Consider the following 19,366-nt stretch of genomic DNA (forward strand, 5'->3'; position numbering starts at 1 on the left):
ATGAATGTATGTACACAAGTACACCACAGCTATAAAGTGAATCACATTCTTCCATTTATTTATGTTTTAAACCTTTTTTTTAGCTCATTTCCGAGTTTATTCGGGCGTCAAGGAACACAAAAATCAACGTACTCTATGTACTATACGTGTATGTATGTATGTATGTGCATAAGCGTGCACATTACAATCAGATATATGTATGCACGTTTATGAACACTTGCCCACATCTATGTATGTATGTACATACATACACACATATATGGATATGCGTATGAGTGCCGAAGATAAAAACAAACTGCACAATAGAAAAATAGCCAAACAACACGATCTCCTAGTGTTTTCACGTCTGAAAACTTAAAAATGGAAAAATAGTAAATGTAAACAAATCACGTTCAAATTCTCAAAAATGAAGAGACCTGTGTTTCGGAAAATTCGAATATATAAATTTAGTATTAATCGGTTGTACATACGAAATCGTCGATCTTGTAGTGAATGATAACTTAAAGTTCAGAAATTTTTAGTGACTCAAATGGATTAAACAAATCAAATATTGTTAATTTAAAAAAGAGATGTACAAACAAAATGTACCATTACTTTATTAAGAGTACAAATGAAGAAAATGTGATATTCTAGAAATATATAATATATAAATGAAATCCATAGCGAATGTGCATACGTAAATTTGTGTGCAACAACATTATTCATTGATATTTTAAAATAATTTCGGCTTACTGAGTGAGTAAATTCAGTTTGTTGATCCAATTCATTGCTTTCAAGTGGCTTATGGACTGGTGTTAATATATAAATACCTACATATGCATACATAATATACATATGTACATATGTATCTAAAAGTGGAGTTTATATTTATAACGAATACGTTTGAGTGTTTACACCTATATAAAATATTTACATACACGCATACATGCATATATGATTTAATGAGTACATATCTATAAATGTACTTGCATTCTTTTACTTACGTGCGTATGTATGCATGTACAGAATACGTCTTTATATACCTAGCCATATAATTAAAAATATATACATACGTATATATGTATGTAAATAGGTTTATGCCCGCACATACATATATTGTTATTAAATAAAGTATGAGAAACTAAAATCATGCGAATATAACTTATCAACCGACATAATTGTTCCAGAAAAAATCCCTTCAAGGATACATTTTTACATTTCTTTTCTATCTGTTACCTTAGTAATTACCTGCATGTGTAGATTTGTATGGATGTGTACATACTTACCCTTACACTTACATAATTCTCTATGTGTATAACTTCTGTTCAAAAAGCACCCAATATTTCTCATATAAACCGTGCTTGAAAAAATATTTATTTTGTGGCTTCGTACATCTGTCAGTTGTTTACATTTGAGTTTTGAGCACAAGCTGAGAGCTTTAGCGCGGAGAGTGGAAACCCAAGTACTTTATAAAAACGCATCTTTTTACAACTAATTTGAAATTGAAATTTGAATTGGTCGAGCCAAGGAGCACCAAGAGATTTGGTGGCTCCTAAAACACTCAGGCTAAAAAGCGCATTGTATTTAGAGCTCTGGAAAGAGGATAGATAGTCAAGGAGGGAAGGAGAAAAGTATCAGAGATAGGAAAGAATAAAGACAGAGCCAGAGGTTGTAAGTCCTGTGAGAACTTTCCAGATTCTTTGGTAAATCTGTAAATATCCTACAGTTTTAGAAAACGAATATTACTCATTCACACGACATCGGAACCCAAAATTCGTAGCCTTGCTCTAGCAAAGGCAGGACATTCACAGAGAAAGTGTTCAGTGCAGAGAAAGTTCCGCCTCCTCTAAGCAAGACAGGCACACTGGGTCCTCAATGATTCCGACCATCAACCGAACGTAGTTTTAGTAGAAAGTTTGCGAGTTTTCTGTTTGAACTTGTCACAAATTACTTTGTAGTTCTGCAGCGTTCTAAACCGGATCATCGTTCTATATGTATTGATAACTGATTCCGATAATTGGATCTGGCCCTTGTGGGGGAAAGGCTAATCCACGGTTGGCCAATTAATCGGCAATTTCATTTCCTTGAACACCTGGTGTCCTGGAACCCATATAAGTACTAGCCTGTTCTGTCTTGCGACGGAGTTAAGCTTCTTTTTACATTCTTGAACAATCTTTGAGGTTTGCGCACGTTCTCCAGGGTCTTCGGTGCCGCTTGAATGAAGTTTTTACTCGAATCAACTCATGATTCAATAATAAAAAGTTTTGTATACTTCTACACAAAAAATCGGCTTATTAATTGAATAACAATGTTGCTCACTCTTCAGTTTTCAGTTATTATATTCTATTCTATTATTCTATTTTACCTCCTTCAAAGTAGTCCCCCTCAGATATAATACACTTAAGCCAGCGTTTTTTCCAATCCTCGAGGAAGTTCTGATATGCGCTTTTCGATATGTCCTTGAGCTCTTTCACCGATTCGGTTTTTATCTCCTCAATCGTCGCAAAACGCCGTTCCTTCATGGGTCTCTTCAATCTTGGCTACAGGAAAAAGTCGAAGGGGGCCAAATCTGGTGAATACGGTGGCTGAGGCCTGATAACGGTGTTGTTTTTGGGCAAATAATCTATCACAAGCAAAGATGAGTGAGCAGGTGCATTATCATGATGCAAAATTCTGGGCGTTTTTTCGCATTGCTTCACGCCAACGGCGCATAACTTCAAGGTAATCCTCCCTATTTACCGTACAACCGTCCCGATGCATTACGCCATGGTAATCAAAGAAAACAGTGAGCAAAACTTTGACATTTGATCGAACTTAGCGTGCTTTTTTGGTCTTGGTTCTCTTGAACTCCTCCACTGGGACGATTGATTTTTGGTTTCGATATCAAAACCCATAATTCGTCACCAGTTATGACCCTTTTAATTGAATTTGGATCTGATGCTGATGCGACGTTGTTTTTGGTAAAAATTCAGCAATTCGAACTTCGTTGCCACACGCTTCATGCCCAAAATTCCCGAAAAGATTGCATGGAATGAGCTAACCGATATGTCGACATCCTCAGCAACTTCTCTAATTGTGATTGGACAATTCTCCATAACAATTTGCTTCACTTTTTCAACATTTTCATCGGTTGTTGATGTGCTGGGCCGTCCATAGCGAGCGTCGTCTCACATCTTCCCGACCTTCTGTGAAAAGCTTATACCACTTGTAAACAATTTTTTTGCCTCAGAGTACTCTAACCGTATACCACTGTCAACATTTCAAGTGTTTTCGAGCACTTAATTCCATGTTTTACACAAAATTTTATGTAATTTCTTTGATCCACTTTTTTCGATATCAGAAAATCGCCGAACACGCAAAACACTTGTCTTGTTTATAGCGTTCACAAACAAACTAAACGTGCTATTATTGCTCAAACCGTGAATATACCTTCGGGACGAGTGTACCAACATAAAAAAAAATTGGAAAGTCGAATGTACAAAACCCGCGAAATTTGAAAACTCACCTTATTTTTTATAACACACCTCGTATATGCATTCGTTACCACAAAGATACCACTACTACCCTAGTTTGGAGGGAGTAGCATGAATTTCAAAACATAATTGAACCGTTTTTCGTTTTATTTTAAAATTCCGGTACTTTTTGAGCAGAAGTTGCATACATATGTACATAATTAGTAGTGTGGGAAAACGTAATCGGCGTGCTGTTTTTTAAAGCTTCCAACGCAATTAATTAATATTTTCCCGAATTTCAACTCCTTGATAATTTACTTATACATGCATACATAGGTGGACATTAGCAGAACTTAAATAAAGATTTTGGACTTATGTGCACGTTAAATATTGAATATTTACAAGGTGACGTCCAATTAATCATCCAATTTTGTGTTTGAATACATTTTTTATTAATTAAATTAAAATTTATTATTTATTAAATTAAAAATTATTATTTAATTAAAATTATTAAATACAAAATGATTTCAGTGATAAAAATCTTTATTTTGACCAATGCAGCACGCATTGCTTGTTTGTTTGTATACTTCAACTGTCTAGTTCACAAGTGTCAAATATGATTGACGTACGACGCCATTAGCTGAAATTACAAATCTTCCGAATAAGTGATTAATTTTGTGCCACTTTGTATATATGAACATAAATATGTTTTGTGCTGCATCCTTTGTCAGATGTTTTGGCTGAGTTTTGGCTTCACTGTGTGTAATGCGTATTGCTGTTTGATGATGTGGAGATATTTCAAGACGCACAGAAGATGATGAAAGATCCTCCGAGCGGCAGATATTTCTTATCAAAAGCTTTTCCATAGCAGAAGATTTTCATTGCTTACCAAGGGGCAAGACTCGAAGCCAGTAGTCGAAGCCAACCCTCTTGGCTATGGTAACAGGCTCAGGGTTTGATAATTTCGGAAAAGTATCTCTGTATCCATTTTAGAAGACGCTGGCTTATTGCTTCATTTCTACGAATTTGTACGGTACACACTATCTTTTGATCAAGCCCATTTTAATTTAAATATACATATATATAAATAATCAAGCTTATGCCTGAGCGATTAAGTTCTGCGGCTCGTGCGATGCTCTCCAACATCAGGTTAAAGAAGTCGCACGACAGCGACTGGTGGTCAACGAGGACAGAACAAAGTACCCTTCTGTCGGCGCACTCGCATATCGGCACCCACGTCACTGTTGACAGTTATGACTTCGAGGTTGTAAAAGACTTCGTTTATTTAGGAACCAGCATTAACACCGATAACAATATCTGCCTCGAAATCCAACATAGAATCTCTCTTGCCAAAGAGTGCTACTTTGGACAAGTAGACAACTGAGCAGTAAAGTCCTCTCTCGTCTAACTAAACTAACACTTTACAAGGCTCTAATCATGCCCGTCCTAACGTATGGCGCAGAAGCGTGGACGACGACAACATCCGATGAAGCGACACTTGGAGTGTTTGAGAGAAAGATTATGCGTAAGATTTTTGGACCTTTGCACGTTGGCAACGGCGAATATCGTAGACGATGGAACGGTGAGCTGTAGGAGCTTTACGACGACATAGACATATATTTATATATATAATATAATTGGCGCGTACACCCTTTTTGGGTGTTGGACCGAGCTCCTCCTCTTGATGTTGTTCCACAAATAGAGAGACCTACTGTTTTAAGCCCACTCCAAACGGCAGAGCTTTTTTCATGGGAGAAATGCACTCGGAGGTTTGCCATTGCCTGCCGAGGGGCGACCGCTATTAGAAAAATGTTTTTCTTAATTTTGGTGTTTCACCGAGATTCGAACCTACGTTCTCTCTGTGAATTCCGAATGGTAGCGAATAAAGATCCAGCGGCTAGGTTGGCGGGGTCATGTCATCCGAATGGATACAAACGCTCCGGCTCTGAAAGTATTCGATGCGGTACCAGCTAATGGTCGCAGAGGAAGAGGAGGGCCTCCCCTGTGTCGTAAAGATGAGGTGGAGAGGAACTTGGCTTCATTTGGTGTGTCCAATTGGCGACGGTTAGCACGAGAAAGGAACGACTGGCGCGCTTTGTTAAACTCGGCCAAAAAGAAAAAATAATCAAGCTTGCCGTTATTAGTCCCCTGAAAGACAGAATCCACTATTAAAACATTAACAGACACTTCCAAAGTGTCGGTTTGGTGAGCATTGTTAAACTGTGGAATAATTGTACCATATGTTTTTTGAAAATCGTCATACGGTGTCTCTTATCGCTGTGTCGTAGATGGCACTACACCGTACACGGCCAGAGAGACCTTGGCGGTGCTGCGTGATATAATATCTTGACCACCCAGGACGTCCTATCTTACCCCTATGGGTTTTTTCTTTCGGGGTACGTCAAAAGTGAAGTCTATGAAACAAACCCAGTGACCACCATCCACCCAGTACTAAAAAAAAATATCGTTCACGAGGTAAATGGCATCCCGAAATCCCTTCTTCGATTGGCATGGGCACTGAGGTCAAATTCAAAGATTGTATCCGAGAGAAAATAATTATGAAAACAAAATTCGGACTTTCCTTCACCCCTTCCGCTTGACAGCTTCTGCAGATGGTATTGAAGGGGAGGTTGAGTCTGGCTGCATGATCCCCTACCTTCCAATGACCTGTAAGGGTTGCAGTGATGTGTGAAATATTTGATCGAGAACATCCTAACAGGTAATTCGTCCTTTGGATTTTGTACGACTAAAGGAATCTTGGACAATTATAGTTAGGAGATATTATACATATACATACTACTGTGGGCAAAAAGTAAGGTGAATTTGGTTGTAAAATGAAAAATCTTTATTTATTCTTGTAAATTAATTTCATCCCCTTCAAAATAATCCCCTCTCGATGAAATACACTTATGCCAACGATTTTTCCAATCCCCGAAACATGCCAAATAGTCCATTTCCGGTATAGCCATCAGCACCTTCTTCGATTTAGCTTTTATCTCCTCAATCGACTCGAAACGCGTTCCCCGGAGTGGTCTCTTGAGTTTTGGGAATAGCCAGAAGTCACACGGAGCCAAATCAGGCGAATACGGTGGTTGCGGAACGATATGCGTGGAATTTTTGGCGAAATGGTCACGAAGAACGAGTGCAGTGCGAGACGGTGCATTATCGTGATGCAAAAACCAAGAGTTGTTGGCCCATAATTCTGGACTTTTTAGACGAATTGCTTCACGTAAACGACGCATAACGCTCAAATAATATTCCTTATTAACAGTTTGGCCAGGTGGAAGGAATTCATAGTGCACCACACCACGAAAATCGAAAAAAAATGTCATCATGACCTTTATTTTTGAATGACTTTGACGTGCTCTTTTCTGTCCGGCCTCGCCTTTAGCACGATATTCGCTTGATTGGTCGCTTGCTTCAGGGTCGTAAGCATAAATCCAAGTCTCATCTCCCGTAATGATGCATTTGAGCTTGTCCTGATAGTCTGAAAGCATTGTTTCACACACATCAACGCGACGACTTTTTTCCAAGAAATTGAGAGTTTTCGGTACCAAACGAGATTTGACTTTTCGTAGGCCCAAATGGTCTTTCAAAATGGTTTTCACAGATCCTTCTCATATTCCAATCATATCAGTAAGGTCTTTAACAGTCAACCGCCGATTTTTGAGCACTAACTCCTTCACTTTATTGACGTGTTGGTCATCTGTTGACGTCGATGGTCGTCCGGAGCGCTCCAAGTCATCAACACGTTCTCGACCCTCTTTGACGCCTTTGTACCACTTATAAACATTTTTCTGCGACATGGTCGAATCACCAAATGCCTTCTGCAACATGCTAAACGTTTCCGCAGCCGAAATTTTATTCCGTAAACAAAATTTGATGGCACTTCTCTGCTCAATCTAATCAGACATTGTAAAAATCGAGAAATGCACTCTTGGTCGTTTGGTAACTGTTACTGATAATGACATTCACATGAAAGTTGGCCGAGATGTTATTAACAGTGCTGCCAACTCATGAAAAAAATAACTAGAGCGAAATTTTAATCCCGCGAAGTTTGGCAAATAAATTCACCTTACTTTTTGCCCACAGTAGTTTGGGTAGTTTCCCGAGCATAGGGTCTAATCGGGATTCGAAAGATATTTTTTTGGTACTCTCAACTTTTATCGCATGGCCTACTTGCTTGCTGGCTTGATGTTTCTGTCATAATTCACAATTTCATGCGCATCACTGCGAGGTACCTGCATGTTTCTAAGTAAATTTACAATAAATTACCAAAACTCCAACTCTTTAATTTACTGCATTACTCTATACGATTTTCCAACGTATTTTGAACGATAGCTTAGGTGTAATTTGCCAACTTCACTCTTAACTCCACATGAGAGGTTTATTTAATAACCAATACGAATATAATTTTTTGCGCTACCATAAGTCAAATTTTTGTTTTATAAATATAGTTTATGGTATTTCAAGATTGCTCTTGTGGCTCCATTGCTAATATTTTTATATGTTTTCTTAATTTTTAGATTTATTTGAGAGCTATCGGTAAAATGGCCTCCAACATATCATCTACGAAAGACAAAGCATCTGGCGTAGAATTATTTGAAGGGTATTCAGACGAGCTTTTAATGTTTGCTTCCGTAGCTTGTATTATATTCATGATCGTGGGTATACCTGGAAACATGATTAACATTATGGCGCTAGCGAGAGGAAAGCAGGTATAGTAAATTCATTAATTACTAAGGATATATGCAAGTATTTTCTAGAAAGAAAAATTTGCAGGAAACAAACTTTTATTTTTAACAGATATTCCAAAACTTTGATAAATTGGAAATACCTGTATAGATATAAGAATGCATTTACATACGTAATTATAGCAGGATTTGTAGATTACTGTATCGATTATTTATTAGTAGTCGTAAGTAGTGATATGTTGTTTTTTTTTTTTTTTTTGGATACATGGTTTTATTTACTTGCCGCTTAGAAGTAAATTTCACCAAGGATTTAAATCTTAATCTAATTTAACGACTTTTTAAGTTGGTCACAGACGACGAACATGCCCGCTGTGTGCTGATAGCGAAGGATGGATAGCAAAAACGTGGATGATGCGATTGCAATGTTTGTGATTTATGCCTGTTTAAAAAGAAAAAGGGAAAGAGAGCAACAACAGAAAGCGAAACGCAGAAAAGTGTGGGTTAATGATTGACTAATAGAAAAAGCTAATAAATCGTCTTAAATTGTCGGATTCTAGAAATTATAAAAAAAATGTTGTGTATGGACGTGAAGACTTATAACTACATTCTCGAATTGGTAACGTCTGCAATTGTTATAATAAAAAAAAATACATTAATGCGAGAAGCGATTACGCCAAACGAGAGATTATCCGCCACGTTAAGATTCCTTGCCTGAACACAAAGCTACAGGTCTTGAAATTAATAACAAATATTTCATTCCATGTTGGAAAATTACTTTCATTCGATTCAAATTAAAAAATATGTGAAAATAATACAAAATTAAGAATCAATTTACTTCTGCTCGAAATGACTACCTTTTGCCTTTACTATGGCCTTGAGATGGCCCAAAAACGAATCACAAGCTGCCCGAATGTGACTTGCAGGTATTTTTGCCCACTCTCATACAATGGCTTTTTTCGGCGCTTCGAGACTGGTGAATCTTTCGGACTTTGCTCTCTAAACTGGCCCGAAGAGAATAATCCATCGGATTCGCCTCTGGTGAACTTGAGAGCCATGGTGTGGGCGTTATGAAGTTCGGAACGTTGTTTTTTAGCCATTCTTGGTTCACTCGAGCTTTGTGAGACGGTGCCGAGTCCTGTTGAAACGTTCATGGTCTACCACCGAAATGTTTGTCTGCCCACGGCTTCAAAGCAACCTCCAGAATAACCTAGAGTAACCAGAACCTTGACGCCAGGCTCGATGAAAACGATTGGAGAGCGTCCATCTGCGGTTACAGCGGACCAAACCATTACCTGTGGCGGGTGTTACCTCCTGGTGACCAATCGATGACTCAAATTCTCGTATGATCGGTCGGTCAATTTGAAAAATTTTTCTCGTTAGAAAACACAATGTTCGGAAATTGACCGCTTTCGGCCAAGCGAAGCAACTCGTTTGCTCTCTCAAGTCTGACTTGTTGCTGCTTTGGTGTGAGATCATGTGCCTTTTGGATCTTGTAAGGCTTGATTTTGATATCATTTTTCAGTATGCGGCGGATTCTACGGTCAAATATTTTTCGTCGGGGATTTCGCTCAAGTCGCTTCTTCACTTTTTGAACCATTTCACGTAACGTTGCAATCTTTTGATGACCACCTCCATGACGTTCCGCGATGCTACCAGTATCATTGTAGCGAGTAATGGTGCGATAAACAAAACTTTATTTACTCGTACTTTAAGGTGCTCGAGCTCACGAACAATCGCTGGTTGTGATTTTCCAGCCAAATATAATGTTATCACACTATTATGTTTGAAATCCATTACTGATTTTCTTTTTTCGCGTTTACGGTCGTCAAAATGCTTCCGCGGGCTTGTTAACAATACTCTGGACTCTCATTTAGCCAACTAACAGACAGCCTATGTTCGTGCATCTGCTGCGCGAGCTGTCTGAAGTTGGTTACACTTCGAGTGCCTGACCCTTTATGATGATACGCTGCTGATATTCTTCTTGGTATAATATTTGTGCTATTCTTCTAATATCACTTATATTTAATATATAATACCGCTGTTAGTAGAACATGTAGTGCCCACACTTCCATATTGGCTTGAGAATGGAATTGCATGGTAGCACTTTGCAGTCTAGTTTTTGTGTAGACTTCCGGTTTACTAATAAGTGTAAGTTTGAAGTTATAAAACAACTTTTCTAATAGTGATTGTCTCTTAGCAGGCAACGGCCAGCCTCCAATTATATTTCTGCCATGGAAAAGTTCCTCATAATTTGTACCTTTTTGGCAAACGAGGTATCTTTTCCTTGTAAGGCGTATGACCAAATGTATTGATATATTGTATTGTATATAATATTTTAGCAATTTGATTATTCAAGGTTTTTTAGTAAGTTTAAGGAACCATCGCATTGTTGACTCTTTTCTCCAACTCCGGACATGGTAAGAAATCAGTAAGATTTGAATTTTCTTTAACAATACCATACGGCAAAGGATTTGTTTTAAGATATCTATCAAGTTTGTACACCTAAGTGGTGCGACACTAAATCCTTTGGTGATATGAGCTACTCAAATTCTTTAGAAGTCTTCAATTGTATGCCGACCGAGAGCACACTCACAACATACCACATTAGAGGGCGTCATGCATCTGTCAGTTTGTTCCCCATAAGGTATCAGCTTATCCTCTTTTTCTTTTGTTTCTTTAATTCCAAGGGAAATTCTTTCTATGTGCTTGGAAATATTTATTAACCATATTTTACAACCGATATATGTATGTTAAAATGCTGTATCAGTGCATCCGAAATATACTATATAGTCCGGATAAAGTATTACTACTACTACTACGAGCTCAGTACTAGTTAAAATATCAGCTGTAATAAAAACGGCCGCCGTAGCCGAATGGATTGGCGCGTTACTACCATTCGGAAGTGATAGAAAAAGTTATTCTAATAGCGGTCGTCCCTCGGCTGGCAATGGCAAACCTCCTTGAAGGAGAATGTTCGTCCCAAGAGAGAGGAACTAGGGGAAAATATCTCATGATTTTTTCGGCAACACAGTAAATCAGCTTATACATACATACTTCATCTTATATGCAACTATTTGTCAAAAAAAATTCTACGTCAATACCACAAGCTCTTCATTGAGCCTATGTGTCTCAAATTACCATCACGCAGAAAACGTTTTGAGATGGCTAAAGCGACCAGAGTGGTGTCCTTGTGTACAATTTACAAGTTGGATCGATAAAGGAGAACTTGCCGAAGGAGCTGAAAGTGATTGCAGATTGAAAGAAGCGTTGAAATATTATATGTGTATTTGGTAATCATGGAGATTGCTTTGCAGAGAGTAAAATAATATAAGTGCATAATTTTGCCTTTTGCATCTTTTCTTTTCTCTATTTATTTAACTGACTTAGATGATATCTTGATGTGCGACTACTTTTGTATGCAGATGATATACTCGCAGTTTTATTATCCGGTAGCGTAAAAAAATTATCAAAAATTTTTAAGCTTATTGTATTATCTGGAACATGCAAGTTAACCTCGCTAAGTCAGCTATAATGATTTTTCGACAAGGTGGTAGATTAGCAGAAAGTGAAAAATGATTAGGATGATTAGAGGGGAAAACATTCAAATAACGGCGGAATATAGCTACCTTGCTGAAAAATTGGCACCAAAGATTAGTTGTAAAAAAAAGGTTGAGAACAGGAATTGTCTAGAAAAAAAATAGCATAAATGCGGTTTGGGGGACTTTTCTAACCAAAAATAAAATAAAGTTAACAGCGAAATGGAAATTGTTTCTAACTGCCATTAGAGCGATACAAAGTTATGCGGCGCAAGTATGGGGATTTGAGATGTTCGAAGAAGTTGAAAAAATTCAATTCTATTTTTTAAAGGGGATTTTTCATCTGCTCACAAATTATTGTATTTTCTTACAAATTAAAACTCTGACTTGTCATTTATATAAATTTTTAAATTATTATTGTATTTTATTATAACGCTGCAAGGTTGCCAAACTTTCAAGTTGCAATAAAGTTAAACTATTTCCAAAATTTTCTCTGGTTTAAGTTCCGAATGTACCCTTAAACAAAATTGATAAAAAAGTGAGGAAAGTTGAAGCGCAAACAAGCAAACTAAGATATAAGGCATGTTTTAAATTAAAAACCAAAACTATTAACAATTTTTTAAGCCTCAGGAGCCTTAACCAATACTTGAACTTCAATGCGTTTCACATTTTTCTCAGTAAATATAGGAAAACTATTTTTATGCTCTGTTTTTATAGACCCGGAATTCAACGGCAATTTTTATAATGAATTTATCTTCGTCGGACTTACTTTTTGATTGCTTCAATCTGCCATTGGCGGCATCTACATTTTTGAGGAGATCCTGGATACATGGTGAACTTCTTTGCAGGTTTTTCCCACTAATGCGTTATGCTTTATTAGCCGTTTCGCTATTTACCGTGTCACTCATTACCATTAACAGATACGTTATAATCGCACACCCACGACAGTACTCACGGTTTGAAAGCAAAAATTTTCATTTAATTGCCACTTACTCAAATTTTGTTTCATTTAATTTTAGAATCTATCAACGTCGCTACTTGGGCTTAATGATTGCGGGTACATGGATAACAGCGTTCTCAATAATGATACCAACTTGGCGCGGCGTATGGGGTAGATTTGGTTTAGATACAACTATTGGCTCCTGTTCAATTTTACTTGATGAAAATGGTCATACTCCAAAAGAGTTCCTTTTCATTGCAGCATTTATGGTTCCTTGTATTTGCATTATGGTTTGTTACGCAAGAATTCTGTACCTCGTACGTAAGACGGCATTCAGGCATAGAGAACCTCCACCTAAAAATATTATTTACCAAAATGAACTACCCATTTCAAAACTACCCAATATTGTAAAGAACCATACAGACGGTCAAAATAGTGATTTGAAAAACACAAAAGTAGCAGATTCGTCACCTGCAATGAAACCATTTGACGTTTACGAAGATTTAGAGTATATTGATGTAAGCGATTCAAATGATAATGGACCGGAATGCGATGGAATAGTCAAAGTTAACAGTGGTAATGCCAAGATCAATCAAACAGACTTTTCGAAGGAGGTACAAAATGTGAGTAAGCTCTGTGAAATGATACTCGTATATAAGAATTTAAAATAATAATAACCGTAGGAAGGTATTCGTAAAATCTTAAGTTGAAATACCCTATAAGCAATGCGGTAGTCGATTCTATTTAATTTAATTCTTCTTCAATTCTATTTAATAAGCTAACTGCAATGTAATACACAGTTTCCCCAAAACCAAAGCATGTACTCGTACATACATATGTATATTCTCTGGAGTGCATTTGTTGTTTTTCAAAATTGTTGCTATTCTTACCTCTGTTTAAAGAGCATTTAATTGTTGTGTGGGTGGGTTTTTTTTATTTTACATATTTGTCACTTTGTTTACATTGTTTACATTGTGAAATGAACATCAGTGCTTAGTCTCCTGCGTGCAGTTAAGAGAGGTGAGAATTATGAGAGAGGGGAGAGTTAAGAAATAAGAGGATGTATGATATTAAACAGGCAAATGTTTTATAGCATTTTTTAGTGTGCGTGCAGACAATTAAATTTAGCACAATTCTATGCGTTGAGTTATAATAAAATAAAACTTAAGTGTTCTTGTTTTTATCATATTTAATATATTTATATTAGAGTACAAAATAATTTATTTGTAACAAAACAGGTTTATAAGTAATTATAATATAATAATATTAAATAAAAATTGAAAAATAAAAACTTTAAATAACAGTGACACAAACAAAACTTGTTGATATATGTAACCTCTTTAATAATAATGAATATATACATAAATTTTCCATTGTTTCAGACATTTTTAGAACTCTTTTTTACGAATTGGGTTTAATAAAATGTTAAAACTGCCTTTCACTTCCGAACAATTGCGTCATAGCTAAAGAATTGAAGTAAGACATTTCAATGAGAGCTACTAACTTTTTATTAAAAAGAGGAAAAACTGTTAAAACCCTTACCTACTATATAGTATCATATATTATATTAAGTCCAATTTCGCTGCAATATAAAAAGGTCCATGTGCAACAATAATAATAATTTTACTTTACATGTTTAAATGAATTCGTATGGGTTTTAAACTTTAAAATATACTGCGGTCGACGCCCGTCAAACTCAAATTTAAGCCTTATCTGCATCTAAAACATTTGTCAGCTAACACACTGGTTGCAAGTACTGTGGCTTTTAGCGCCTGGAATACTTAATATGGAGTTCTAACTTTAGGGCTCGATATTTGCATACATACAAGTAATATTTACATATAATATATAATTTTTTTTTTGTGAGCATACATTTTACAAGATGAAGTCCAAAATAAACAAGACCGGCGTCATAAAAATGTTAGTTTTAATTTAGTTTAGTTAGTTAATGATTTAGTGCGTTGGAAGTTACATCCCTAGATGACTTCCAGTGAAAGCTTGGTGACATTCGGTTCGTGGAAACGAAGTTATTGCGCCTAAAGTGTCAGTATGTGTGTGTCATCGGTACAAAAATGAGTTTCGAACAAAGAGTTAATATCTGATTTTGTTTTAAAATCGGTAAAACGTTTACCGAAACATTTGAATTGATGAAAAAAGTTTATGGCGTTGATTGTCTATCTCATGTCAGACTTCATGAGTGGTTTACACGTTTCAGAAATGGTTGTGAGGACATAAATGGCAATGAACATACGGGCCACCCAAATCAGTAATCACCGAAAACTCCATCCAAAATGTTCATAAATTTATCAAAAATGAACCGAAATCATAGTTGAAATTCATGGAATCGGAGTTGAATATCTCCAAAACATCGATTTATCGCATTTTAACTGATCATTTGGGCTTACGAAACGTCTGTGCACGTTTCATTCCGCACAAGTTAACTGAGGACCAAAAATTGCTCAGAATTTAACATTTGAAAGACCGAAAAGAAGCGACAAAAGACGAGAACTTCCTTTACAACATTGTAACTGATTATGTAACGTGGTGTTTCCAACATGAACCTGAAACTGAGAGTCAAAGTGCCGAATGGAAGGCCCCAGACGAGCCACCACCTAAAAGATCGCATTTGGAGAAGCCCACAAGGAGTTCGTGCCAACGGCCAAACCGTCAATGCAATTTTCTATCTTCGTGTTTTGAAGCATTTGTTGCATCGCATTCGTCGAATTTGCCCTGAATACCGCGAAGGAAGCTGGCGCTTATTGCATGATAAAGCACCATTTCATCAATCCACTTTTGTAACTGATTTTTTGACTATAAATCGCATTTTAACCATCAATCACTCACCGAATTCGCCTGATATAGCGCCCTGTGACTTCCACCTATTCGGAAAATTCGTCAATGACCTGAAACACTTTTTTGAAAAGCTTTTAGATCGCGCAAAACAATTTATCGAGGCCTATTTTGAATAAATAAACTAGAAGTTATCAGAACAAAGCTCATGTCGTTTCTAGTTGAGCTCAGTCTTGTTTATTTTGGACTTCACCGCGTATTATAATTTCTAAAGTTAGGTTCTTACCTAAATATATATACACAAAAATATAATAAATTACTTGCGAATATTTAATTCCAGATGAAAGAAACCCCCAAAGAATCGCTTAAGTCAGAAGTTACAGGAGGCGACACAAAGAAAACTCAAGAGTAAGTAAGAGAAGCCCAACGAAAATGTTTACTATTTAATAGAACCGCAAATGGTAATGTCTTGATTTCCATTTTAGCCATAAAGCATTCATAACTACCTCTCTAAAAACATCGTTCAACAGAATTACGCCTAGGAAAAGTCAGTACGTTTCTATGGGAAATACATCGAATGCTTCCTCCATATATCCTGGAAGAATGAGCCAAAAAGATCGACGATTATTAAAAATGATTTTGGTTATTTTTATATCTTTTGTTTTCTGCCATTTGCCAATAACAATTACAAAAATTTGGAAAGGCTCGTCAGACTTACATATTGTTAATATAAGTGGATATTTACTTATTTATTTAACCACCTGCATAAATCCCATTATTTATGTTCTGATGTCAAATGAGTACAGGCAAGCGTATTGGAATTTATTGCGATGCCGGCAGAAAGCGTAGGCTGCCAATACTGTTAGATTATATTTGCAGCATTGCAACATGCTAATTAGTGTACTTACATATATACATTAGTTGTATTGTATTTATATTGACTCAACATGCACCCCTTGCCAAAAAAAAAAACAAAACACTCCACTCACGCTTCTGTATGTAAATATTAAGTACTTCAAATGGGTATGAGGTCATGAATCCCAAATCGTTTGATTTTGTGGGTCAATGTTAACTTTATTTGCCTATGTATAAAATTTGTAATTATTATTTTTTGTTTTTTTCAAATACCCATTTTTCCAATAATTATAATTAGCTTTTAACAGAAAAAACGAAAAACCGAACAAAAGTAAGATATATATTTTACATGCGTAAGTTTTGTTTAGGGCTTAAGTTAGGCGCATTAGGTCTCGAAAAACAGCAGTCACAATTGAATGAAAGGCACTTTTTGCCTTTGAAAGTAGGCAACTATAACTGAAAACTGTTGATGAGAGCTTGTGCAGCAAAGAAGAAAGAAGTAAACAAAAAATTTGTTTATTTTAGCAGTAAAAAAAAATACTTTAAATTCAAAGCGCCGCCCAGTAGCGCCGGATCATAGATGCTCTGGTGAATGAACGCAAACAATATCTGCGACTTTGGGAAATTCTCTTCAATTCTAATCAAATTTTATTATTGTACATAAATTTCGTCCTTGTTTACGAGCCTCAAAAAGGTGGATTTCCAAAAACGGCTTCGTAAACTTGCAATTTTTGCGTTTAGGGGAATCCCCTACCTGTTAACGATTTTTACAAGAAATGAAAGAAAGAAAAGATTAAAAGCGAATTCTGAAGCGCTTCAATATGTCGGTTTTTACCTCCTACTACGGCGTAACAATTCTATGAAAATTACTTTCAACATTTCTCTACAAAATGACGTACCTTGGCCTCCAAATTAAGTTTTGCTAACATAGAATCATAGAAGTAGAACCTCCGAGAAGTGTAGCTGATAAATGTGCGAAGTCGTAGTAAAAAAGAAAGATTTTGGGATTTGTTAGGGTTATTTCGCAAGTTAGGGCTAAGAAAAAGCGAGATCGTGTATATGGGTTTAGGCTTTTATACATGCCTCGAACAAATCCTATATCGCGATTTTTTTTGTGTATTTAAATATATGAAATTTTCTTAAAGTTTTTCAAGTGCTTATACCATAAGTGCGAAATTCTTATAACCGAAGTGCTTATAAGCGAGAAATACTGGATATGCGTATATAGTGAAGAACATCATAACATAAAAAATTTCAAAAAAATGGCTTCAAAGCCTATACCTTCCTTAGTAAAATTAAAAACACAATGTCATACATATAATGAGTTACTACTGCTAATAAATATCGCCAAGATTTTTTTACACGGCATAAAAGAAGAGCTGCTGGTAATTCTACGTATAGTATTTTTTTGTTTTGGTTTTTTTTTTTGTTTTTTCTTGGGACAGACAAGTACAGCACTCAGACACAAGTAAGTCCAATGTACTGCACTCGGATTCCCTTTTTAATTTTCTTTAAATCTACTCGACCTCCGAAGAAATCTGAGTAGATCATGTGGTGTCAAGGAGCCAAGGTGGTCACTTCTTAACACATTAGTGGCAAAGACCTCAAGCCTGATTCGAGCGAAGGCCGGGCAGGCGCACAGGGAGTAGTCCGCCATCTCACCCTCTTCTCCACATGCTGGACAGAGTGCACTGTCTGAGATGCCTACCTTTTCCATGTGCTTCGTCCACAAAAAGTGGCCCATCATCAGACCAGCTGGCTCCAGTCCCTTCTGCTTAATGACAGAGGATCTACGACAGTCGGTCGGATATGGCAGGTGACATCAGTTTTGTCCATCTGCAGACTCTTTCAACCTATCAGGCTCGCTTGTGGGATAAAATAACCCATTTGCTAACCATGGCTTTGAAGGCTGCTGAAGGGAGTGGTAGAATGGGCTTCGCGTCAAGGAAATTGGCCTCAGAGCCCATACTGGCTAAAGATTCAGAGATCTCATTACCCGCGATACCCACGTGACTCGGGACTCATGTTAGCATCAGGCTATTATGTCTACCGACATAGTTCAGCCTGGATTTATAGGACTCGACTACCCTTGAAGTGGCTGGGGGCCATGAGCCCAGCTATCTAAGGCCATGAGCGCAGACACATACAAATCTACCTCTCCATCTGTTTTCCACAACCAAGTTCATGGCATCTTGAACAGCATACGCCTCCGCTTGAAACACAGATTATGATATTACAGCAATATGTACTTACATACTATATGATACAATATATGATCAGAAAATTACTACAAAAAGTGATTTGAGGGCAAGCATTTCTTAACAGATGGGTAGTTTTGGCTCAGACTGCATACTTGTAAATATATTGTAAGCTATTATTGCATGTATGTCCTACTGCATAAATCATTGTTAATTATTTCCAACACAAAATTTTAGTACCTACTATAAATTAATAAAAAATAAAATATATTCATGTTAAAGTGCCATATAAGGTATAACAATTTTTCTCAGTACAAAGAAAAATAATATGTAATGACAATCCTAAGCGTACAAAATTATATATGTAAAACTCACTCCGCTGCCGAATATCTATGGTTCGAACGTAACGTATTTAGTGGAACTATAGAGAAGAATGTCATTTACATGCTGTTACAGTCATTTACAGTCTGCAGTAGTACTGTTGAAACCAGGTGGTGAGCATTAAAAAGCTCTTGTACATAATTGGAGGCTTGTACATAACGAGGAGGCATTAAAAAGGCACAGGGAAGCACTAGCGCACGTGAAAAGTTCTTCTGATCAAGGGTGGATGGGAAACGCTCGGAGCGGCTCCTGAGGATAACCAAATCGGTAATCTTAATAAAGGTAAAGGTCTTCAGGTATGCTCTTAGGGAGATTATTTTATGATTAGAGCAAATAAATAAAATAAAATCATTTAGGTTTTCTATGAGGTTGAAAGTATATAAATTAGTATTATAAATAAGTAGATAAAGTGTGAAAATAAAAAAAGTTAATAAAGCCATGTTTAAATATAATTTTTCCAAAAGATTTTTTCGCCAAAAATTTTTTTTCGATAAAAAAGCGTTTAAAGTTATGCCGCTCATAGTATGCGGTTCTGACATGC

At 36.6% G+C, this 19,366-nt stretch overlaps 1 protein-coding gene across 3 annotated transcripts; it reads left to right on the top strand.

Annotated features, from left to right (window-relative positions):
• Positions 1-344: 344 nt before the first annotated feature.
• LOC129238937 (G-protein coupled receptor moody) lies at positions 345-16,368 on the top strand. 3 transcript variants are annotated; one of them, XM_054874181.1, is made up of 7 exons: positions 345-735; positions 7,958-8,149; positions 12,379-12,617; positions 12,681-12,772; positions 12,845-13,224; positions 15,732-15,799; positions 15,877-16,368. In XM_054874181.1, the coding sequence occupies exons 2-7, from the start codon at positions 7,982-7,984 to the stop codon at positions 16,238-16,240; spliced, it is 1,311 nt and encodes a 436-aa protein (XP_054730156.1). In that variant the 5' UTR covers positions 345-735; positions 7,958-7,981; the 3' UTR covers positions 16,241-16,368. The 3 variants fall into 3 exon arrangements, with proteins under 3 accessions (XP_054730156.1, XP_054730154.1, XP_054730155.1); XM_054874180.1 differs by having other exon boundaries at positions 348-735; positions 12,379-12,509; positions 12,582-12,617; positions 12,681-13,224; XM_054874179.1 differs by having other exon boundaries at positions 346-735; positions 12,681-13,224.
• The last annotated feature ends 2,998 nt before the right edge of the window (positions 16,369-19,366 follow it).

The sequence above is a fragment of the Anastrepha obliqua genome, chromosome 2, assembly GCF_027943255.1.
Source record: "Anastrepha obliqua isolate idAnaObli1 chromosome 2, idAnaObli1_1.0, whole genome shotgun sequence".
In the NCBI taxonomy this organism is placed as follows: domain Eukaryota; kingdom Metazoa; phylum Arthropoda; class Insecta; order Diptera; family Tephritidae; genus Anastrepha; species Anastrepha obliqua.

Bases quoted from the DNA above. Each gene is read 5' to 3' on its own strand.
- LOC129238937 (XM_054874179.1), top strand. From the start codon at position 7,982: ATGGCCTCCAACATATCATCTACGAAAGACAAAGCATCTGGCGTAGAA. The intron at 8,150-12,378 runs GTATAGTAAATT...CTGTTTTTATAG, and splicing joins CGCTAGCGAGAGGAAAGCAG to ACCCGGAATTCAACGGCAAT. The intron at 12,618-12,680 runs GTTTGAAAGCAA...ATTTAATTTTAG, and splicing joins CACCCACGACAGTACTCACG to AATCTATCAACGTCGCTACT.